The 23,553-nt window shown below is 32.9% G+C and overlaps 1 protein-coding gene across 13 annotated transcripts in view; it reads right to left on the bottom strand.

Moving 5' to 3' along the window:
- Nucleotides 1-2,895: 2,895 nt before the first annotated feature.
- LOC149081582 (uncharacterized) overlaps nucleotides 2,896-23,553 on the bottom strand; it is a 29,440-nt gene continuing 8,782 nt past the window's right edge. Inside the window, exons 2-10 of one of the 13 annotated variants that reach the window (XR_016193317.1) lie at nucleotides 20,453-20,527; nucleotides 17,996-18,062; nucleotides 17,245-17,311; nucleotides 16,438-16,511; nucleotides 16,110-16,176; nucleotides 15,794-15,860; nucleotides 15,421-15,487; nucleotides 15,105-15,171; nucleotides 13,708-13,722 (exon numbers count right to left, since the gene is read on the bottom strand). Coding sequence is in view for 10 of the 13 variants with exons in the window: in XM_089236981.1 (XP_089093107.1) it covers nucleotides 14,019-14,049; nucleotides 15,105-15,171; nucleotides 16,438-16,511; nucleotides 17,245-17,311; nucleotides 17,996-18,062; nucleotides 20,453-20,527 (381 nt within the window). In the remaining 3 variants the exon portion in view is untranslated. Of the gene's footprint in view, nucleotides 3,915-8,260; nucleotides 8,369-12,688; nucleotides 12,821-13,339; nucleotides 13,407-13,655; nucleotides 13,723-13,982; nucleotides 14,050-14,356; nucleotides 14,424-14,667; nucleotides 14,736-15,104; nucleotides 15,172-15,420; nucleotides 15,488-15,659; nucleotides 15,861-16,109; nucleotides 16,177-16,437; nucleotides 16,512-17,244; nucleotides 17,312-17,995; nucleotides 18,063-18,314; nucleotides 18,379-18,684; nucleotides 18,752-19,000; nucleotides 19,068-19,328; nucleotides 19,403-20,135; nucleotides 20,203-20,452; nucleotides 20,528-20,775; nucleotides 20,843-23,553 lie in introns of those variants that run through there. The other 12 variants (XM_089236981.1, XM_089236983.1, XM_089236982.1 and 9 more) reach the window with 12 other exon arrangements.

A 23,553-nucleotide genomic window follows, 5' to 3' on the forward strand; every position in this document is an offset into this window, starting at 1 on the left:
GACAGTTGTCTCGGACAGCTCAAAGTCCCGCTAGAGGGCGATGGTATAGAGAAAACGGCTTCAGGACGCCCTTTAATCGGTGGTAAATCGATTCCGACCGATGCATCGGTAGTAGTTCGCGATCCCGCCGATAGGTGGCGCTGCGAACGCTAACGGGACGCCTCCTAGTCCCGGCAGAGGGCGCTGGTAGTGCGGGGAAATGGCTTGGAGACGACATTAGGCGATGGGGAATGCGTTCGTTACGGGTATGTGGTGGTTTCTGTTTGCTTTCTGACGCCATAGAACAAGACCAGTTGCTCCATCCGCCCATCGGGATTGTGGTGGATTATGGTGGTTCCGGTAGAGGGCGGTGGTGCTAGAGACTGCTCCGAGTACGTCATTATATACAAGATACCGGTGTTACAGATAGATGGCGCTGTGATTTATACGTGAGCAGATTAATAGATTTCTCGTGGAGAAGAAAAAAAATCTGTGAAACCACCGAATAATCGATACAATGCGGTAGAAGGTAATAGGTTGATGTTGCGGAACCGATTCAAATTGGAGATATCGATGAGCTTTTACAAAGAATCGATATGAACTTACGGTGCGGAAGACGAGAAACTCGGAGGAAATTCAGCGCAAAGTGTGAAATCGATGAAAATGCAGAAGGTAATCGATTGAGCGTGTGGGCGGAAACGATGTAAAGTAGAGATATCGATGAGTTAGAAGAAATAATCGATATGAATTTACGCAGGAGGAAAGGTGATAAATTTGGAAAAAATGAATAAAAATCATTGGCGCAAAGGTTAAAAAAAAGGTTAAAAAAAAGGTTAAAAAAAAGGTTAAAAAAAAGGTTAAAAAAAAGGTTAAAAAAAAGGTTAAAAAAAAGGTTAAAAAAAAGGTTAAAAAAAAGGTTAAAAAAAAGGTTAAAAAAAAGGTTAAAAAAAAGGTTAAAAAAAAGGTTAAAAAAAAGGTTAAAAAAAAGGTTAAAAAAAAGGTTAAAAAAAAGGTTAAAAAAAAGGTTAAAAAAAAGGTTAAAAAAAAGGTTAAAAAAAAGGTTAAAAAAAAGGTTAAAAAAAAGGTTAAAAAAAAGGTTAAAAAAAAGGTTAAAAAAAAGGTTAAAAAAAAGGTTAAAAAAAAGGTTAAAAAAAAGGTTAAAAAAAAGTCCAGGGTCCCCGGCCCGGGGCACGCGAACCACGGACGTCGGACTCCCAGCCTTCAACTGATTTTCACAAGGCGGGAGCCCGGGGTCTGCGGTTCGCGTACCCCGGATCGGTTGTAAAGGGATAAACAACTCTGCGGGTCGGGAGCATACGGGAAAATGAAGGGCTTCCAACCCGGACAACCTTTCGTCGGAACCTGAAGATAAAAATTAGGACAGTTCACTGCCAGCGTGATGTATCGAGACCGTACGACTCTTTTGAATATGAAACAATTTTAAAAAAAATTAATGAGCGCTAATCAAATTAAATGATTGCTATAGATAATATGAGGTCTTGATACATCGCACTAACGAACATAAGTGCTTACATTTGATGGTTTCCTTTTCATCCTAAGGAGGAAAGAAAGAAAATTTTGTTTGTAATGTTAAGCGATGAATCATAGAAATTGGATTGAAATTAGAAAAATTGGATTTAACCAACCTGCTTTATTTTCTTCAACATTTCAGATTAATATATTAAACTCAAATTAAATTGAAATTAAATGTTAAAATAACTAGAATAAAACATTTCATAATTCTAAATAACAAAATAATTAATTTCAACTTTAAAATTCAAAACATTCATGTTTGAATAATTTTATTTTGTTAAAATTAAAATGTGTCCCAGGTAAAATAATTTTCAAGATCTATAACTGAAATAAAACACTCATACTTTAATTATTTCACACTTTCAAAATTAAAACGTCCATGTTTAAACAGTTTTTTCCAACCATCAAATTCATCATTCACATTTTAATTATTTCAAACTTTCAAAATTAAATGTGTGTGCAAATAATATAAATCTAAAGCCTTACATCATTTCAATGCAAAATACTTGCTCAGGTATGGAAATTCTCCTGCCTTTTTTTTTCTTCCTTGCATGTATGTACACACATATTTTAAATATTTATTTGAGGAACTTTGTTGTTTGTATTATTCTTTGCCTTTCTGTATTACAACAAATAGCTGTTTATGTTCTTATTCTCACTCAAGTTTTTAATGCCTATTTTACTTGTTGAACATCAAACTAAGTAAAAGAAAAATTTATAAACAAAATAATCCACACACATAATAACCGCCCCCCCCCAAATAACCTTAAAAACTATATAATTTCTACTTTAACAGAATTATTACTTGCAATCTACAACATTTATAATATTTGGCAATATATATCAATGATTCCCTCCTCAATAAAAATCAATTACACAAATTTTGGTAAAAAAAGTAGGATAAAATCTAGAAAGTAGAACATTTCAAAAAAAATTAGGACAACTGGGAGACCTGTATATAATATGGTTCATTTTGTCATAATTGTTTGAAAGCCATTCAGAATTTTTATTTCTTAATCTCAGAAACAATATGAAAAGAACCTCAAAAAACCAACAAATGATAGATAAGATACAAGACAAAATAAGCCAAAAAAAAAAAAATTTCATGATGAAAGGGAAAAAAAGACGAAACAAAAAGAAACTAATCCTGTGAAAAACACCACAAACTAACTTTATATTTAAAAAAAAACTCAAAGCATTACTAGAAACTTGGTATGAAACTCATGAAAAGCTAGACAACTTTGAAATAATGGACCCTCCACAACTGCATGGAACAAGTAGCAAATCAAAAAAATTCTGAATAGCTACAAACACTCATGTTGGAGTCTAAAAGAATGCACTGCAATTTTTGAAAGATTTGGTGATTGATATATATATATATGGGTTTTTTTTTTGAAAAAGAGTGAACATATACAATTATGAATTATTGCTTTATGATTATCTTTCGTTAAAATTGATTATATCCAACTACTTATATTGCAGTATGTTATGACTGGAGCTGAAAAAGTAATGAAAAATACATTTATCATGTAGGGGGTGAGAATGTTTTTGCAATTATGTGAAAAAATGCTCCAAAAGAAAAATAATCAATTATGTTCATGAAGCATACCTAACTCATACACAGCAAAATTGGCCAGACAGTTGATTTACAGTCTGTATTCACATGAAAAAATACAAAATGAAAGCTGAAAAAATTTATTTGGGAACAAACCATCAGTTTTCAACCAACAAAGTATTAAGCAAGACTTACCTGCCATCACATCTTAGCTAACTATTTGCTGCATTGTTGAGTTCAATTGAATGAATATTCACTTAATGCAAAGTCTCATAACTTCACAGAAACATAAACCAGAAAAATTCATAGCATAACATACACACTGCAGCCAACTGCGCTGAGCAACTGGAGTAATTGCAGCCAGCTAAGATGGGTAACACACAAATTGCAGAAAACTTAAGATGAAAATCTCATACATTGCAGCCAACTGAGATGAGCAACTTGAGTAATTGCAGCCAGCTAAGATGGGTGACACACAAATTGCAGAAAACTTAAGATGAAAATCTCATACATTGTAGCCAACTGAGATGAGCAATTCAAGTAACTGCAATCAACTAAGATGGGTAACACACAAATTGCAGAAAACTTAAGATGAAGATCTCACACATTGTAGCCAACTGAGATGAGCAATTCAAGTAACTGCAATTAACTAAGATGGGTAACACAGAAATTGCAGAAAACTTAGATGAGGAACTCGCACATTGTTGCCAACTTACATGAGCAACACACTTCCGCCAGCTGAGATTTCAACCTTCATCCTCAGTCCCAATAAGGGTTCTGTTTGAAGTAGCAGAGAAAAAATTGCAGAAGATAGTAAAACCAAGAGATACGTCCAACACTCTTCTTCCTAAAAAGATGAAAAGAAATTAGTTCATCTGCTGATTAGTTCATATTAAGATATACTGCACAGAACATTAAATTGCAAAGAGGCGATCACCCCGTTCCAAAAGTTTTATTATTGGCATAGTAGGAAGAACGGTAGAAGTGGACCCCCCCCCCCCCACCATTTGCTATACCTAACCTCTGTGATACCCCCTTTCCTGAAACATCAAAACACAATTGTCAAGTTCAAATAATATTAAAAGTGATGAACACACCGTCATAAAAAAATAGCTTTCAAATGATACTGTGAAAATTTCAATAACAAATTTCCTTGAAATTTAGTCATCACATACACTGGGGACAGTAAAAGTCATTTTGCATTTGTAAACAATAGGAGTGAGCAGAATTAGGCGCCACAATTGATGACATGAAACTGACTAGAGATTGAAAACACAAATTAGAAAATCATTGAGAAGTTAAAACTATTTACCTTCATTCTTTTGGAAGCAAATCCACTCACAAAAATTTAAAAATGATCACATGCATTACACAGTCTGTAATTACTTCTACAGACCTGAACAGTTAGTTCGTAAAATCAAAATTCATGAATAGCAAAGACATTCAAAGGAATGACATTATTCAGGACCAAAGGAGAGTTTGTAAAATGTGTGGGTGTACAAAACCAAGCAGCAACTTTAATAGTAAGTTCAATTGCATATCTATACACTTTTATCAATATAATGATCTGTTAATCTCATTCAATCATGCATCTGTTTCAGAGACAAGATAATTTAATTAATCATGGTCAAAATTATTTTGATATTTAAAGAAAAAAAGACTCAGTAATTACTTCAAACTTGTATTAGTAAGACAATATACTATTAGTCTCTCCCATTCTTACTTATGACAGATTCCATTTCCTTTTTTATTCATGTACAGTATAAATATCTTAAATGCCAATTGAATGACAGCACACCCTGCTTCACATCTCATTAGAAATAGGCATATGAAACAAATATATGGATTGGGGGTGGGTACGAATAGTAATTTCGCCAGATATCAATCTTCTTGAAATTCATCATAATTATAAATAAAGTTGCAGAAAATAATTTTATTGGTAATTTGAATTGATATTGAATTTTAAATATTCAATCTGTCTAAATAAATATTAAAAAACTGGTAATTTAAATATTTTTATTACCATGATAAAGAAAATATTTTATTCGTTTATTTTTTCCACATCACTTTTTTTTTTACCAAAAGAGTTGACGCCTCTTCCTTTCCCCCATTCCTACAATCTGGCCCTTTCGTGCACAGCATTTTGTGAACATCTGAAAGAAATGCAAGATTTTTCAAGAGCAGATTAGGGTCTCTTATTGTTATTCGAAGGAGAGATGTAGAACAGTTAAACGTTAAGCTCAGCTTTGTATGAAAGTAGATGGAAGTATTTTTTCGGAACTGATCACATTTAGAGCTGTGCCATAGTCGACAAAACTGCCTTTCCTTCAAGAGTGGAGTAGGTTGATAACTATCGCTTTAGAACAAAACAATAGAAAGCCTGATACAGCTATGTTGGTGGTCAGAATCAAAAATCGGTTGTAGTGCCCCATTTTTTATGACTTTAATGAGGGTGGGCTATTGGCCGCTGTTTAAATGCCAAAATAAGTGTTAAGTATCGGTGAGAGAATAATTTCGTTACTGTTGATACTTCAAATTCCTAAACGGGGAGTGGGGGTAACACTTTCGAGAGGATATTTTGTGACAGCCCTGCTTTGGAGTGGTCAGCCAAGGAATGATCTTTCAATCTTTCAAGATGGAAGGTCACAATCACAAATCAGCACAGAAAAATTTCTTCATCAAGAACTGGGATTACTTGACAAGACACGCCAACCACCTTTCAGGAGAGGTCGAAAAATTCAATATGAGTTTGATGGTGAAGAAAGTCTGGTGTGATCCTAGTGAAAATTTCAATTTTATTTTCGATACATTATTAGTTTTCAAGTTATAAGATTTTTTCAGCATCTTAAAATTAGTAATTTCTAGCTGTTTTTATGTTACCTCGATGTGAATCTTAAATAAGAATTAAACAAAACAAACGCATTTTCCTTTGTGTAATCCGCAGATGCTATTTTCACTAGTTTCAGAGAAAAAAAGGAGATCGTATAGGCCGTAGCGATGTATAAATATGATGAGAAAATTTCATCCATTAATAATGGAATTTTAAGGAATGGGAGGAGGGAGGTTGTTTAAAACGTTTTTGAGGAAAAAATGCCAATTTTTGCACTAACGTCTATACCCCCTCAAGAAATATTTTTTAAAAATTTGTGTTAATAAATAAATTTCCAAAGTAACTGTAACTAATCAAACCTTGGAGGAGAAAAGAAACTTTAGATAACTTTACTAATTTCGCCAACTTCTCTGATTTGGAGTGAAGATAAATATTCCCATATTTTAGGAAAAGGTGGTGACAAGAATTAAACAATAAATTGACCATCGGCAGGGCTAAGAAGAAGGACGGGGAGGGTATCCCTTACACAACATAATCATAGCATAATAATTTATTTTTATGCTATGCCTATTTTTTTTTAATTGTAAAATTAATTTTTTATAGCATTATTCAGTCTCCTGTAAGATTGACTTGAGCCAAAGCAAAATGACAGAAATGACTTGGTTGCAAAAACAATTTTTGGCCAAAACAGTGTACTAGCAACTACAGATAAACCTTTTCTGTCTCTCCTCACAATATAAATTACATTTTTTTTTTTTTTTTTGGAGTCTGTCAACTTTCTTCAACAATGCACACAGCAAATTATGACGACGTGTAAGTTTTTCAAGAATGATGATCCTCCTTCGAGACCACTTTAAAAAGCACAGTGCAGAATGTGTAAATTACAAGGTCTGATGTAAATAAGTTAAAGTGCACCGGTTTACTGCATTGTCCATCCTTTTTATAAAGGGATTTGTTTACATTTTACTGTTCAATGCCAGTGTAATAGTTTTCGACAAACGAAGACTTTCATTTCTAGCTCTTTGCTGATCATTGGAAACATTGTTTATGCTTCTGAATGCCCGAAAAATACAGAAGACAATTGAATGCTATTGGATATCATCAGAATCACCAAATTTAGAAAAGGCCTATGTATCCAACTGCTGTGTTAAACTGCTGTTGTTTCACTTATACCCAAAATGTGCACCATAATTTTAAATGATGAATGTTAGTTACCATCAAGACCATGAAGTGGTAAAGTAGTAAATACAAATTTTTTTTTTTCCACCAAGCAAAATTTTTTAATGACTACTCTACTTGTTGAATCCTAAAACTAAGCAAATGAAAGATTAATAAACCTATAAATGGTCCACATACACCCCCAGATAATCTTAAAAACGATATAATTTCTGCTTCAGCAGAATTATTAATTGCAATCTACTACATATGTATTATTTGGTATTATATAGATGATTTCCTCCTCAATTAAAATCAATTATATGAATTTTGTCGAGTCTTAGTTGTGTAGTCTATACAACTGATTTGCTTCAGCAAAAAAAAAAACAACAAGAATTTACCTGTGTCCAACCCGATTCAACAATAAAAATCTCGAGAAGAACTTGGGCTCGTCAGCTTCAGATGGTTGGTTGGATTGTTTTTGTGCATGTCCCGAAGTTGCATTTAAGAAATTGTGCGGTGAATATGCTGATGACAATGATGAAGTGTGCGAAGAATGGAGTAAAAATTTCCAAAAATTATGGCAATTTTTGGCAAATAATATATACCAGGGGGACTCAACAGCTGGCCCATGGGTAGCATGTGGGCAAAGTTAGAAAGAATTGAAAAGAGCAGAAAGAAAGCAAAACATAGATTGAACAGTTTTTCCAAAAGATGTAAATTAAGTATTATATAGACTGTGTAATAGTTCTTTTGTAATTTTAATTTTGTATCTTTGTAATAATTATGTATTTTCATGTTAAAACACATTTTATATTGTCAGAATTCCGTTTATTTGCAAACAAAGAACTATTTCAGTTATTGACATTACTGTATAATTATGGTTTCAACAGAAACCCCCTCTTATGTGGTCACCCCTCTTTTGCAGTCGATTTTTTTGTCTCGCGAGTGTCTTCAAAAAAAGGGTTTTACTGTATTTGTTCCATAAAAGTCCTTTGGAAAATTGAATGGATATTTTTACGATAGAATTTTTTTTTTGTTATAAAATTCTGTTCAAAACATTCAAATTGAAAATAATAAACTTTTATTATCTGCATAATAGCTGGAAGGACAAACATGAATAACTCCTTCAACCATTCACTATACACCTCTGTGATCCCCACCCGAAACACAATTCTTAAACTTTATATTAAAAGTAATGAACACACCTTCTTCTTTGGAAACAATAGGCATAAGCATCAGAATTAGGTACCACAATCGATGACATGACGATGACTAGAAATAACATCCTTGACCCAGCTACTCAATTTCAATTACTGAAAACACAAATTATATCATTGAAAAGTTCTAACAATTCGCCTCCATTCTTTTGGAAGCAACTAACAAAAAATTTAAAAAAAAAAACTTACTCAAAAGTTTAAAAATTATCACATACATTAATACAGTTGATGCTCATTTCTAGACTTCTAATAAATTCGTAAAATCAAAATTCATGAATTATAATTTCTTTGAATTACTGAACCTGTCATACCTACAGAGTGTAAAGCCAGCTCTCGATCCAGTGGTTCCAGAGCCTCCTATAGTGACTGTGTCAAGTGAAAGAAAAGTAGTGGAGGAGAAAATCAAAACACAGCAAGACCATGCTGGTAACTGACTACAATTTATTACATGACTAGCTGATACCCGGCGACGTTGCCCGCCCCGTAAAAAATTTATATATGTATAGCTTATTAATTATTTCTTAATCAAAAAAATTTCTGCATCAAGTAAGAAAAAATTACTTTTATTTTTAAATATTTTAATTAAAAACTTCAGGCAATCGCTTGTGGATACACAATATTTTTGTTTGTCCATCTGGTGTGTAGATGTACAAATTTTTGCTATTACCAACACGTGAACAGGTGACGAAAAGGTGTCCGTGTGAAAAACAGGGCTCAAGTAAGTTGATACCTGCCACTGCTAACGACTGGCCTTGCGCTTTGTTGATTGTCATGGCAAAAGCTAAATGAATCGGGAAAGTGAATGGCATTTCTTCAGTGATAATTGGGATACGTGGAATGAAGACTTCTTTTTCTTTGTCACAAAAAAGAATCGTCGCTTCAATGATGCAATTGTGCAATTTCTTCACGCAGAGTCTAGTACCATTGCAGAGTCTCGGTGTGTCCAAATTTCTTAAAAGCATTATAGGTGCTCCGTCTTTGAGGGTCAAATTGTGTGGTGGCACACCCGGATTATCCAAAGGAGTTTAGAAATTCTGCAGGATACAGAACTAAATGTCTGCGCTGTGTCTGTGACAGTGTCAACCGATTTGTAAGATGTGGTGTCTCCTGGAATAATTTTTAGGATTTTTTCGTTGATCTTGTTCACACTGTAATTTTTCGGTACCAGAATCGCTCTCAGAAAGCCACTCATGGTTTTGGTCATTTTGTTGAATTTTTGGGAAGACTTTGTCTGCAAGTTCTTAAACTGAGTTTAACAACTGGCAAAATCCATTCGGGAACGTAATCGGTCCAGTGCTTGGGTCTACTGGTTGGTCAACTGATGTGAAAATCATAGCAGTGCTGAGTCATTTTGCAGTTGAACTCGCATGTTGGTGGATAATGATAATTTTTTAACTTCGTGCCAGAGTGTTGATGATTTGAGGCAAGCATTGAGTTCATCAGTTGGCGTTGAACATTTTTATTCCCAGTTTTGTCAGCGTAGTTGTTGTTTACTGTTGTTAGCGACGTCATACGTCCAGCTTGTGCAGCGAATATTATTCAAACGTCTTCAAAGCATTTTTTAAATTGAAACTATACCTATACGATGGGCGGTTGATAAGATAAAGGCCACATTATCACTTACAGGACAACCTGTATATAGGCTAGCAGAAATACCTGGCGCTTCCTGGGTTTTCTGCAATTAAATTGGAAAAGTGACAAACCGTTGTAAAGGAATAAACGGTTATAATGACAGAAATAAAGGTGTGACAAACCATTGTAAAGGCACATATACACGTCTGAAACGCATTGTTGGAAACCACGGTAACCAAAGTAAACGTTCCGAAAGTAATTGTTGAGGCCCCAAAACTATTGTTGCCCGACAGTTTTTTGCCCATTTCGGGCATTTGCCCAGCTCTGACAAACTTTTAAAGTAGCCTACGGTTGAATCCCGGTCCTGTTTGGTATATATGCAAAATCTGGCGACGATCGGTCTAAAACTGTAGATTTGTATAAAGAGCATACATACATACATACATACTTTCACATTTATATATAAGATTAACATTAGATGAAAACGGTAACAAGTGATAAGTAGACTACATAGCAGGGTTGGTAAAAAAAACGGGTTTTTTTTAAATAGCCAAAAATCGGGGGTTTGTTTGGTTTAAACCAGTTTTTTTTGTTTTAAATAGTATTAACAATAAAAACAATAAAATTTCTGAAAAATCATTCTTCTAACAATTATCATTACATTAAAATAAAATGTTTATTAATGCAATTAACACTATTCCCATATTAATTAAATGAATAAATATTTCTTATATTTTAACAAAAACCAACTTTTGCAATTTAATTATTTTTTGCTTTACTCAATGGTTCACTTTGTGTGTGTTTCAAAATTCTTTTAATGTTAATCATATAATATAAAGATGTTTTCTCCAGTTACTTTCAGTATGCTTAATTAGGAAGCTATTTTGCAAAACTATAATATTCCTCCATGAATATTAAGTAAAGGGGAAACAATACTTAAGAATGTAAAATTAATGACATCATCTAACATGTGGGAAATTTGCTTGCAGAATGGAAACAATAGCCAGCCGTGACAAAATGATAACTTAATTATAGCATTACACGATTTCATAATTCATGAAAACATCACAAAAAACGAAGTAATTGAACAAATAACTACAACGTACTTAAGAAATGTTAAATATGTTGTCCACCGTGTTCTGGCTATGAGGTTGAAAGCACAAAAATTCTTGTTCAACAACAGATCAGAGTATGCCATGGCCATGGTGTGGATGCACTTGCAATTCAGCTTTATTAAACCAAACGCGCCCCCAGGTTAATAATTTAAAATTACCAAAGTTTGCAATCTGACCACAGGTATATTTATGACATTTTCAGGTACCCCACAGCCAGAAGTTGCAAGGGTTAAGGTGCATCCTGTCAAAATGGGTCTTCAGCAGCTGCTTGATAGAAGTTGTTCTATCCACATACTGACGCTGTGGAAGTTCCGAAATGATGTGGTTGGACAAAATAGATTATACTGCTGGCCAAGTACAGCATCATCTACTTGCACATTTTTCACTACTTGCACTTTTTTTTTCCTTTTGCGAAAGAAACTTCCATTTCTTCAGGAGTATGCAGCAAATTTTCAAGTCATTCTGACCAGTAGTTCTTATTGAATAGTTTTGGAATCAAAACTTCAAATTATAATCACCCTGTATACAGCTGATTATTTTTCATAAATCTGTTATTATTATACAGTAGAACCTTGATTAACTGGGCTTAACAGTGTGTGTGTGAAAGTATAAAAAAAACAACTATCTAATATTAAGACTGGAAGATATACAGTAGGAGATGTGCTACTTCTTATGGGGAAAAAAATGAAAATGTATGTGAGGTAATGTAACTTCTAGTGCACTAGTCGTTGTCCTTTATGGACAGCTGGTATCTATTGGATTATAGGATGATGGTGTAACTACTGTTGCTGCTTCTTTGTGAAGGGGAAAAGAAACCTGTGAGATAATACACCAGTACATTTAGATGTGTAATGCAATCCTTATTCATGAATTTGCTAAAGATAGAGCATCAGAATGCAGCAAAAGGTTAGAAAATGTAAGAATGAGAAATTTTGGGTTTTGTATATAACTTTAAATAACTAAGAAACTTCATATGAAAAAATATATATATTCTGGCCACTTTTATGAGACTTTTAGAAAAAAAAAAAACACTTATTAATCTTATGTAATTTAAAGATATACTATCAGAATGTACCCCAAGCATATAAAATGTGGTAAAAATGAAAAGTTTTGGCTAATGATGAATCAATATATTTTTCATGGAAAAAATTATATTTAGGCCACTTTTATTTGATTTTTTGAAAAAAACCAAATTGTTAAAACCAATTGTTAAAACGTGGCAAAAATGTCTCGTGTGAATTTTGTGTCAAGTTACAAAAAGTTAGTAACTTTTACAAAGGGAAAAAAAACCATCAAATACTCAAAGTACTGTATTTTGCTTTGCTTATATTCATACCGCCTATTATTGTCATACTTGAGAAAAAAATTTAAACATGTGTCAAACAAAAATATATTTATCGTTGATCTGGATGGAATCAATAAGTTTGAAACAATGAATATTTTGCATTCAAGTTTCATGACATTAAAAAATATTTTTAGTTTAGCAATGAAGTAATTTTCAAAGAGGAGAAGAAACCAAATTGAACTATTAACATTGCCAAAAAGGAACTAAAATATATGTACGTATGTAAAAAATTGATAAAAATTAATTAATGAATGATTAATGTAATTACAAAAATTAAATTTTATAACCAATTGAAAATTCATTATCCAAGTGGGTGCGGGGTGGATAAAAAGTTAAGAACCACTGATGTAGATCACAGGGAAGCGTTTCATCACCAGAACTTACCTGTTTCAGGAGTCACCTTTACATGGATCTATTCTATCTATTCTTTGAATTGACCAAATCACATCAACGGAATCTGTATTGAATAAGCCCAACTGGAGACAGAGACAACCAAGAGATGCATCCAATGCTCTTCTTCTTAAAAAGACGAAAAGAAATTAGTTCATCTTAAAATTACGATATACTGTACAGAACATTAAATTACAGAGGCAATCTCACCCCCCCCCGTTTTGCTGTAAGTAACCTGTGAAACCCCCCCCCATTCTCAAAAATTGAAACACAATTATTAAATTGAAATAATAAAAACAATTAATGAACATGCCCTCTCCTCTGGAAACAACAGGAATGAGCATTAGAATTAGGTTTCCCAATCGATCACATCGAACTGACTGCAGCTTGAAAAACACAAATTAGATCATTAAAAAGTTCAAACTATTTACCTCCATTCTTTTGGAAGCAACGAACAAAAATTTAAAAATGGTTACATGCATTACACAGCAATTAATCACTTCTACAGACCTGAACAATTAATAACACAATGACAAGTTCATAAAATCAAAATTCAAGAATAGCAAAGACATTCAAAGGAATGGCATTGTTTGAGACCAAAGGATGAGTTTGTAATTGAAATAATAAAAAAAGTGATGAACATACCCTCTCCTCTGGAAACAACAGGAATGGCCATTAGAATTAGTTCCCCCAATCGATGACGTAGAACTGACTGCAGATTGAAAACACTAATTAGATCATTAAAAAGTTCAAACTATATACCTCCATTCTTTTGGAAGCAACAAAAAAAAATTTAAAAATGATTACATGCATTACACAGCCGTTAATCACTTCTACAGACCTGAACAATTAGTTCATAAAATCAAAATTCAAGAATAGCAAAGACATTCAAAGGAATGGCATTGTTTGAGACCAAAGGATGAGTTTGTAATTGAAATAATAAAAAAAGTGATGAACATACCCTCTCCTCTGGAAACAACAGGAATGACCATTAGAATTAGTTCACCCAATCGATGACATAGAACTGACTACAGATTGAAAACACAAATTAGATCATTAAAAAGTTCAAACTATATACCTCCATTCTTTTGGAAGCAACAAACAAAAATTTAAAATGATTACATGCATTACACAGCCGTTAATCACTTCTACAGACCTGAACAATTAATAACACAATAAGTTCATAAAATCAGAATTCAAGAATGGCAAAGACATTCAAAGGAATGGCATTGTTTGAGACCAAAGTATGAGTTTGTGATTGAAATAATAAAAAAACTGATGAACGTACCCTCTCCTCTGGAAACAACAGGAATGAGCATTGAAATTAGGTCCTCCGATCGATGACATAGATCTCACTGCCGATTGCAAACACAAATTAGATCATTAAAAAGTTCAAACTATTTACCTCCATTCTTTAGGAAGCGACAAACAATAGGTGGCTGATAAAAAGATGTCCATAAAGACATGGATGTCCTTATATTTCAAAATGTCATATATTCAAAAATGATTACATGCATTACACAGACGTTAATCCCTTCTACAGACCTGAACTAGTTCATAAAATCAAAATTCAAGAATAGCAAAGACATTCAAAGGAATGGCATTGTTTGAGACCAAAGGATGAGTTTGTAATTGAAATAATAAAAAAAGTGATGAACATACCCTCTCCTCTGGAAACAACAGGAATGACCATTAGAATTAGTTCACCCAATCGATGACGTAGAACTGACTGCAGATTGAAAACACAAATTAGATCATTAAAAAGTTCAAACTATTTACCTCCATTCTTTTGGAAGCAACAACCAAAAATTCAAAAATGATTACATGCATTACACAGACATTAATCACTTCTACAGACCTGAACTAGTTCATAAAATCAGAATTCAAGAATAGCAAAGACATTCAAAGGAATGGCATTGTTTGACCAAAGGATGAGTTTGTAATTGAAGTAATAAAAAAAGTGATCAGCATACCCTCTCCTCTGGCAACAACAGGAATGAGCATTAGAATTAGGTCCCCTCAATCGATGACGTAGAACTGACTGCACATTGAAAACACAAATTAGATCATTAAAATGTTCAAACTATTTACCTCCATTCTTTAGGAAGCAACAAACAAAAGGTGGCTGATAAAAAGATGCCCATAAAGATATGGATGTTTTTGACATGACAAGCGTGAAAAATTAGTTTAAACTGTTAAAAACTTGTTTAAACTGTCGAAAAAAAATTTAAAAATGGTTACATGCATTACACAGCAATTAATCACTTCTACAGACCTGAACAATTAATAACGCAATGACAAGTTCATAAAATCAAAATTCAAGAATAGCAAAGAAATTCAAAGGAATGGCATTGTTTGACACCAAAGGATGAGTTTGTAATTGAAATAATAAAAAAAGTGATGAACATACCCTCTCCTCTGGAAACAACAGGAATGGCCATTAGAATTAGTTCCCCCAATCGATGACGTAGAACTGACTGCAGATTGAAAACACTAATTAGATCATTAAAAAATTCAAACTATATACCTCCATTCTTTTGGAAGCAACAAACAAAAATTTAAAAATGATTACATGCATTACACAGACGTTAATCACTTCTACAGACCTGAACAATTAGTTCATAAAATCAAAATTCAAGAATAGCAAAGACATTCAAAGGAATGGCATTGTTTGAGACCAAAGGATGAGTTTGTAATTGAAATAATAAAAAAAGTGATGAACATACCCTCTCCTCTGGAAACAGCAGGAATGAGCATTGAAATTAGGTCCTCCGATTGATGACATAGATCTCACTGCCGATTGAAAACACAAATTTGATCATTAAAAAGTTCAAACTATTTACCTCCATTCTTTAGGAAGCGACAAACAATAGGTGGCTGATAAAAAGATGTCCATAAAGACATGATGTCCTTATATTTCAAAATGTCATATATTCAAAAATGATTACATGCATTACACAGACGTTAATCACTTCTACAGACCTGAACTAGTTCATAAAATCAAAATTCAAGAATAGCAAAGACATTCAAAGGAATGGCATTGTTTGAGACCAAAGGATGAGTTTGTAATTGAAATAATAAAAAAAGTGATGAACATACCCTCTCCTCTGGGAACAACAGGAATGACCATTAGAATTAGTTCACCCAATCGATGACATAGAACTGACTGCAGATTGAAAACACAAATTAGATCATTAAAAAGTTCAAACTATTTACCTCCATTCTTTTGGAAGCAACAAACAAAAATTTAAAAATAATTACATGCATTACACAGCCGTTAATCACTTCCACAGACCTGAACAATTAGTTCATAAAATCAAAATTCAAGAATAGCAAAGACATTCAAAGGAATGGCATTGTTTGAGACCAAAGGATGAGTTTGTAATTGAAATAATAAAAAAAGTGATGAACATACCCTCTCTTCTGGAAACAACAGGAATGAGCATTAGAATTAGGTCCCCCAATCGATGACATAGAACTGACTACAGATTGAAAACACAAATTAGATCATTAAAAAGTTCAAACTATATACCTCCATTCTTTTGGAAGCAACAAACAAAAATTTAAAAATGATTACATGCATTACACAGCCGTTAATCACTTCTACAGACCTGAACAATTAATAACACAATAAGTTCATAAAATCAGAATTCAAGAATGGCAAAGACATTCAAAGGAATGGCATTGTTTGAGACCAAAGTAATAGTTTGTGATTGAAATAATAAAAAAACTGATAAACGTACCCTCTCCTCTGGAAACAACAGGAATGAGCATTGGAATTAGGTCCTCCAATCGATGACATAGATCTGACTGCCGACTGAAAACACAAATTAGATCATTAAAAAGTTCAAACTATTTACCTCCATTCTTTAGGAAGCGACAAACAATAGGTGGCTGATAAAAAGATGACCATAAAGACATGGATGTCCTTACATTTCAAAATGTCATATATTCAAAAATGATTACATGCATTACACAGACGTTAATCACTTCTACAGACCTGAACTAGTTCATAAAATCAGAATTCAAGAATAGCAAAGACATTCAAAGGAATGGCATTGTTTGACCAAAGGATGAGTTTGTAATTGAAATAATAAAAAAAGTGATCAGCATACCCTCTCCTCTGGGAACAACAGGAATGAGCATTAGAATTAGGTCCCCTCAATCGATGACGTAGAACTGACTGCACATTGAAAACACAAATTAGATCATTAAAATGTTCAAACTATTTACCTCCATTCTTTAGGAAGCAACAAACAAAAGGTGGCTGATAAAAAGATGCCCATAAAGATATGGATGTTTTTGACATGACAAGCGTGAAAAATTAGTTTAAACTATCAAAAACTTGTTTAAACTGTCGAAAAAAAATTTTAATGGTTACATGCATTACACAGCAATTAATCACTTCTACAGACCTGAACAATTAATAACGCAATGACAAGTTCATAAAATCAAAATTCAAGAATAGCAAAGAAATTCAAAGGAATGGCATTGTTTGAGACCAAAGGATGAGTTTGTAATTGAAATAATAAAAAAAGTGATGAACATACCCTCTCTTCTGGAAACAACAGGAATGAGCATTAGAATTAGTTCCCCCAATCGATGACGTAGAACTGACTGCAGATTGAAAACACCAGTTAGATCATTAAAAAGTTCAAACTATATACCTCCATTCTTTTGGAAGCAACAAACAAAAATTTAAAAATGATTACATGCATTACACAGCCGTTAATCACTTCTACAGACCTGAACAACTAGTTCATAAAATCAGAATTCAAGAATAGCAAAGACATTCAAAGGAATGGCATTGTTTGACCAAAGGATGAGTTTGTAATTGAAGTAATAAAAAAAGTGATCAGCATACCCTCTCCTCTGGCAACAACAGGAATGAGCATTAGAATTAGGTCCCCTCAATCGATGACGTAGAACTGACTGCACATTGAAAACACAAATTAGATCATTAAAATGTTCAAACTATTTACCTCCATTCTTTAGGAAGCAACAAACAAAAGGTGGCTGATAAAAAGATGCCCATAAAGATATGGATGTTTTTGACATGACAAGCGTGAAAAATTAGTTTAAACTGTTAAAAACTTGTTTAAACTGTCGAAAAAAAATTTAAAAATGGTTACATGCATTACACAGCAATTAATCACTTCTACAGACCTGAACAATTAATAACGCAATGACAAGTTCATAAAATCAAAATTCAAGAATAGCAAAGAAATTCAAAGGAATGGCATTGTTTGAGACCAAAGGATGAGTTTGTAATTGAAATAATAAAAAAAGTGATGAACATACCCTCTCCTCTGGAAACAACAGGAATGGCCATTAGAATTAGTTCCCCCAATCGATGATGTAGAACTGACTGCAGATTGAAAACACTAATTAGATCATTAAAAAATTCAAACTATATACCTCCATTCTTTTGGAAGCAACAAACAAAAATTTAAAAATGATTACATGCATTACACAGACGTTAATCACTTCTACAGACCTGAACAATTAGTTCATAAAATCAAAATTCAAGAATAGCAAAGACATTCAAAGGAATGGCATTGTTTGAGACCAAAGGATGAGTTTGTAATTGAAATAATAAAAAAAGTGATGAACATACCCTCTCCTCTGGAAACAGCAGGAATGAGCATTGAAATTAGGTCCTCCGATCGATGACATAGATCTCACTGCCGATTGAAAACACAAATTAGATCATTAAAAAGTTCAAACTATTTACCTCCATTCTTTAGGAAGCGACAAACAATAGGTGGCTGATAAAAAGATGTCCATAAAGACATGATGTCCTTATATTTCAAAATGTCATATATTCAAAAATGATTACATGCATTACACAGACGTTAATCACTTCTACAGACCTGAACTAGTTCATAAAATCAAAATTCAAGAATAGCAAAGACATTCAAAGGAATGGCATTGTTTGAGACCAAAGGATGAGTTTGTAATTGAAATAATAAAAAAAGTGATGAACATACCCTCTCCTCTGGGAACAACAGGAATGACCATTAGAATTAGTTCACCCAATCGATGATGTAGAACTGACTGCAGATTGAAAACACTAATTAGATCATTAAAAAATTCAAACTATATACCTCCATTCTTTTGGAAGCAACAAACAAAAATTTAAAAATGATTACATGCATTACACAGACGTTAATCACTTCTACAGACCTGAACAATTAGTTCATAAAATCAAAATTCAAGAATAGCAAAGACATTCAAAGGAATGGCATTGTTTGAGACCAAAGGATGAGTTTGTAATTGAAATAATAAAAAAAGTGATGAACATACCCTCTCCTCTGGAAACAGCAGGAATGAGCATTAGAATTAGGTCCCCCAATCGATGACATAGAACTGACTACAGATTGAAAACACAAATTAGATCATTAAAAAGTTCAAACTATATACCTCCATTCTTTTGGAAGCAACAAACAAAAATTTAAAAATGATTACATGCATTACACAGCCATTAATCACTTCTACAGACCTGAACAATTAATAACACAATAAGTTCATAAAATCAGAATTCAAGAATGGCAAAGACATTCAAAGGAATGGCATTGTTTGAGACCAAAGTAATAGTTTGTGATTGAAATAATAAAAAAACTGATAAACGTACCCTCTCCTCTGGAAACAACAGGAATGAGCATTGGAATTAGGTCCTCCAATCGATGACATAGATCTGACTGCCGACTGAAAACACAAATTAGATCATTAAAAAGTTCAAACTATTTACCTCCATTCTTTAGGAAGCGACAAACAATAGGTGGCTGATAAAAAGATGACCATAAAGACATGGATGTCCTTACATTTCAAAATGTCATATATTCAAAAATGATTACATGCATTACACAGACGTTAATCACTTCTACAGACCTGAACTAGTTCATAAAATCAGAATTCAAGAATAGCAAAGACATTCAAAGGAATGGCATTGTTTGACCAAAGGATGAGTTTGTAATTGAAATAATAAAAAAAGTGATCAGCATATCCTCTCCTCTGGGAACAACAGGAATGAGCATTAGAATTAGGTCCCCTCAATCGATGACGTAGAATTGACTGCACATTGAAAACACAAATTAGATCATTAAAATGTTCAAACTATTTACCTCCATTCTTTAGGAAGCAACAAACAAAAGGTGGCTGATAAAAAGATGCCCATAAAGATATGGATGTTTTTGACATGACAAGCGTGAAAAATTAGTTTAAACTGTCAAAAACTTGTTTAAACTGTCGAAAAAAAATTTTAATGGTTACATGCATTACACAGCAATTAATCACTTCTACAGACCTGAACAATTAATAACGCAATGACAAGTTCATAAAATCAAAATTCAAGAATAGCAAAGAAATTCAAAGGAATGGCATTGTTTGAGACCAAAGGATGAGTTTGTAATTGAAATAATAAAAAAAGTGATGAACATACCCTCTCTTCTGGAAACAACAGGAATGAGCATTAGAATTAGTTCCCCCAATCGATGACGTAGAACTGACTGCAGATTGAAAACACCAGTTAGATCATTAAAAAGTTCAAACTATATACCTCCATTCTTTTGGAAGCAACAAACAAAAATTTAAAAATGATTACATGCATTACACAGCCGTTAATCACTTCTACAGACCTGAACAACTAGTTCATAAAATCAGAATTCAAGAATAGCAAAGACATTCAAAGGAATGGCATTGTTTGAGACCAAAGTATGAGTTTGTAATTGAAATAATAAAAAAAAGTGATCAACATACCCTCCTCCTCTGGGAACAACAGGAATGAGCATTAGAATTAGGTCCCCCTCCCACCAATCGATGACATAGAACTGACTGCAGATTGAAAACACCAATTAGATCATTAAAAAGTTCAAACTATTTACCTCCATTTTTTGGAAGCAATGAAGAAAAATTTAAAAATGACTACATGCATTACACAGCCGTTAATCACTTCTACAGACCTGAACAATTAGTTCATAAAATCAAAATTCAAGAATAGCAAAGACATTCAAAGGAATGGCATTGTTTGAGACTAAAGGATGAGTTTGTAATTGAAATAATAAAAAAAGTGATGAACATACCCTCTCCTCTGGAAACAACAGGGATGAGCATTAGAATTAGTTCCCCCAATCGATGACGTAGAACTGACTGCACATTGAAAACACAAATTAGATCATTAAAAAGTTAAAACTATTTACCTCCATTCTTTTGGAAGCAAGAAACAAAAATTTAAAAATGATTACATGCATTACACAGCCGTTAATCACTTCTACAGACCTGCACAATTAGTTCATAAAATCAAAATTCAAGAATAGCGAAGACATTCAAAGGAATGGCATTGTTTGAGACCAAAGGATGAGTTTGTAATTGAAATAATAAAAAAAGTGATGAACATACCCTCTCTTCTGGAAACAACAGGAATGAGCATTAGAATTAGGTCCCCCAATCGATGACATAGAACTGACTACAGATTGAAAACACAAATTAGACCATTAAAAAGTTCAAACTATTTACCTCCATTCTTTAGGAAGTGACAAACAATAGGTGGCTGATAAAAAGATGTCCATAAAGATATGGATGTCCTTATATTTCAGAATGTCATATATTTAAAAATGATTACATCCATTACACAGCCGTTAATCACTTCTACAGACCTGAACAATTAGTTCATAAAATCTAAATTCAAGAATAGCAAAGACATTCAAAGGAATGGCATTGTTTGAGACCAAAGGACGAGTTTGTAATTGAAATAATAAAAAAAGTGATCAACATACCCTCTCCTCTGGGAACAACAGGAATGAGCATTAGAATTAGGTCCCCTCAATCAATGATGTAGAACTGACTGCACATTGAAAACACAAATTAGATCATTAAAAAGTTCAAACTATTTACCTCCATTCTTTAGGAAGCAACAAACAAAAGGTGGCTGATAAAAAGATGCCCATGAAGATATGGATGTTTTTGACATGACAAGCGTGAAAAATTAGTTTAAACTGTCAAAAACTCGTTTAAACTGTCGAAAACTGTCAAAAACCTAAATGAATGCATTTTGATAATGTTTTGAACACAATAGGTGTACAATATGATGAAAAACTTACTTTTGGCATATTACGATGTTTCATTTTTAAGCATTAATTTATTACAATAATTAAAAAAAATATTAATTATAATTTGCAATTTTGAATTTTTCAACACAAGAGTCTAGAACATATAAAATATAATTATTTGGTTTATTTATATAAGCTACTCATTACCTGTGTTGAATTTGCTAAGTGGAATAGAGCTGCTTATTCAAAATATGTACAATAGGGTATCAGGGTTAGGTTTTAGACCCCAGAAACTAACTCTGGTGTTAAAACTATCAAAATCTTACTGTCAATGATGTAGAATAGTTTTTGTTAACTTGATAGATATGTTAAATAACAAAACACTTACTTTTATTTAGATTAAAGGGTTTTTTTAATGCAAAATTATAATTACTGATGAAAAATACCAATTTTGATATTTTAAATTTCGTGATCTGCTCAAAATTTTATTCCATATAAAAATTCTCATGCAGCATTTGTTAATGCACTAATTAAACTCATTTTCACCTAAAAATTTGTTAGATCAGGGTGTATAAATTCACAGAGCTTTAAAGAGTATTTTCAACCAAAGCAGAGTGACAAGACTTGATACCCAAAGCATTTGTTTTGCACGTTTGAATACAGCTTCAACTGCAAAACCATTGCATTATAAATGCTAGTAAATGTACCATATCATAGTGCAAAAGTAAGAATAAACCAAGTTTGACATATACAAGCTAGCATTGCCAAATTGAATGACATTTCAGTCCTACAATTCAGTATTTTGATCGGTAGATCGAAGAGTATCGTTTTAAGTATTAGTGGTTATCTAGATAATTTAATAACAGAAATCACCATACATATATGATGTAATAAACCTTTTTTTAAATTCTTATCTGCTGTAAAACGAGTACAGCAGATGGTTTATATCAATGCACACATATACGTATAAGCAGTTGAAGAAATTTTGGAAGGTCAAGAATCATTTTGAATCAGAAAATGTCAAATCATTCCATAGTTTTCCCTTTCGTGTTTATGCTATGCTTTATTCAAATTGTATATTTTATAAGAAAAAAAATATATATATATCATAGCTGCCAAGTCTCCCGAATTTTTCGGGAATCTCCCGAATTTTAGCTTCATCACTCGACCTCCCGAAAAGTTCTTAAATCTCCCGAATTTTTATGAAATTCACAAAAATCCCTAATTGTCCCTAAAAATTCCCCACTTCATTAAAAAAAAAATCCCCGCTTATGAAAACAATCCCTAAGAAATTTCTTGTGGGGCATGAAGCCTCTTTTTTTTCCCTTTCGACGTCACACGTCGTAAATGGGGAAATTCCCTTTTTAAGGAAGTTTTACAAACCCTCTGATGGTAACAAGAAAGTTGTTTGTCTTATCGTGCAGGGAAATGGCTTAGCAGCCAATAGTTCTGGATAATAATTGAAGATTCTAGTGACGCGCATATGGTCAAAATTTCTTTTGTTTAAGTTACGTACGTGCGATATAACAAAGCATGAATAATGATAAGCAAAAACATATTTAATCAATTTTAAAGATACTTATTCCGATGAATTTCCTTTCATCAAACGTTCCAGAAGAGGGCCGACTTTTCCTTTTTGTACAAGTTGTGTTACGGACATAAACATCGGTCATGGAAGGACTGCCATCATCACTCGTGAAATGAAAAAAAAAACATCAAGCAAATGTCACAAAAAGTCAGTGTTCATCAAAAATTGACGGTGTTTTCCTTCATCTTCCGATGATTTTGGGGTCATTCGCGCACAATGTTTGT

This window comes from Pholcus phalangioides, unplaced genomic scaffold (assembly GCF_987345545.1).
Source record: "Pholcus phalangioides strain wild (caught in Gottingen) unplaced genomic scaffold, Ppha-v1.0 ptg000009l_1, whole genome shotgun sequence".
Lineage (NCBI taxonomy): Eukaryota > Metazoa > Arthropoda > Arachnida > Araneae > Pholcidae > Pholcus > Pholcus phalangioides.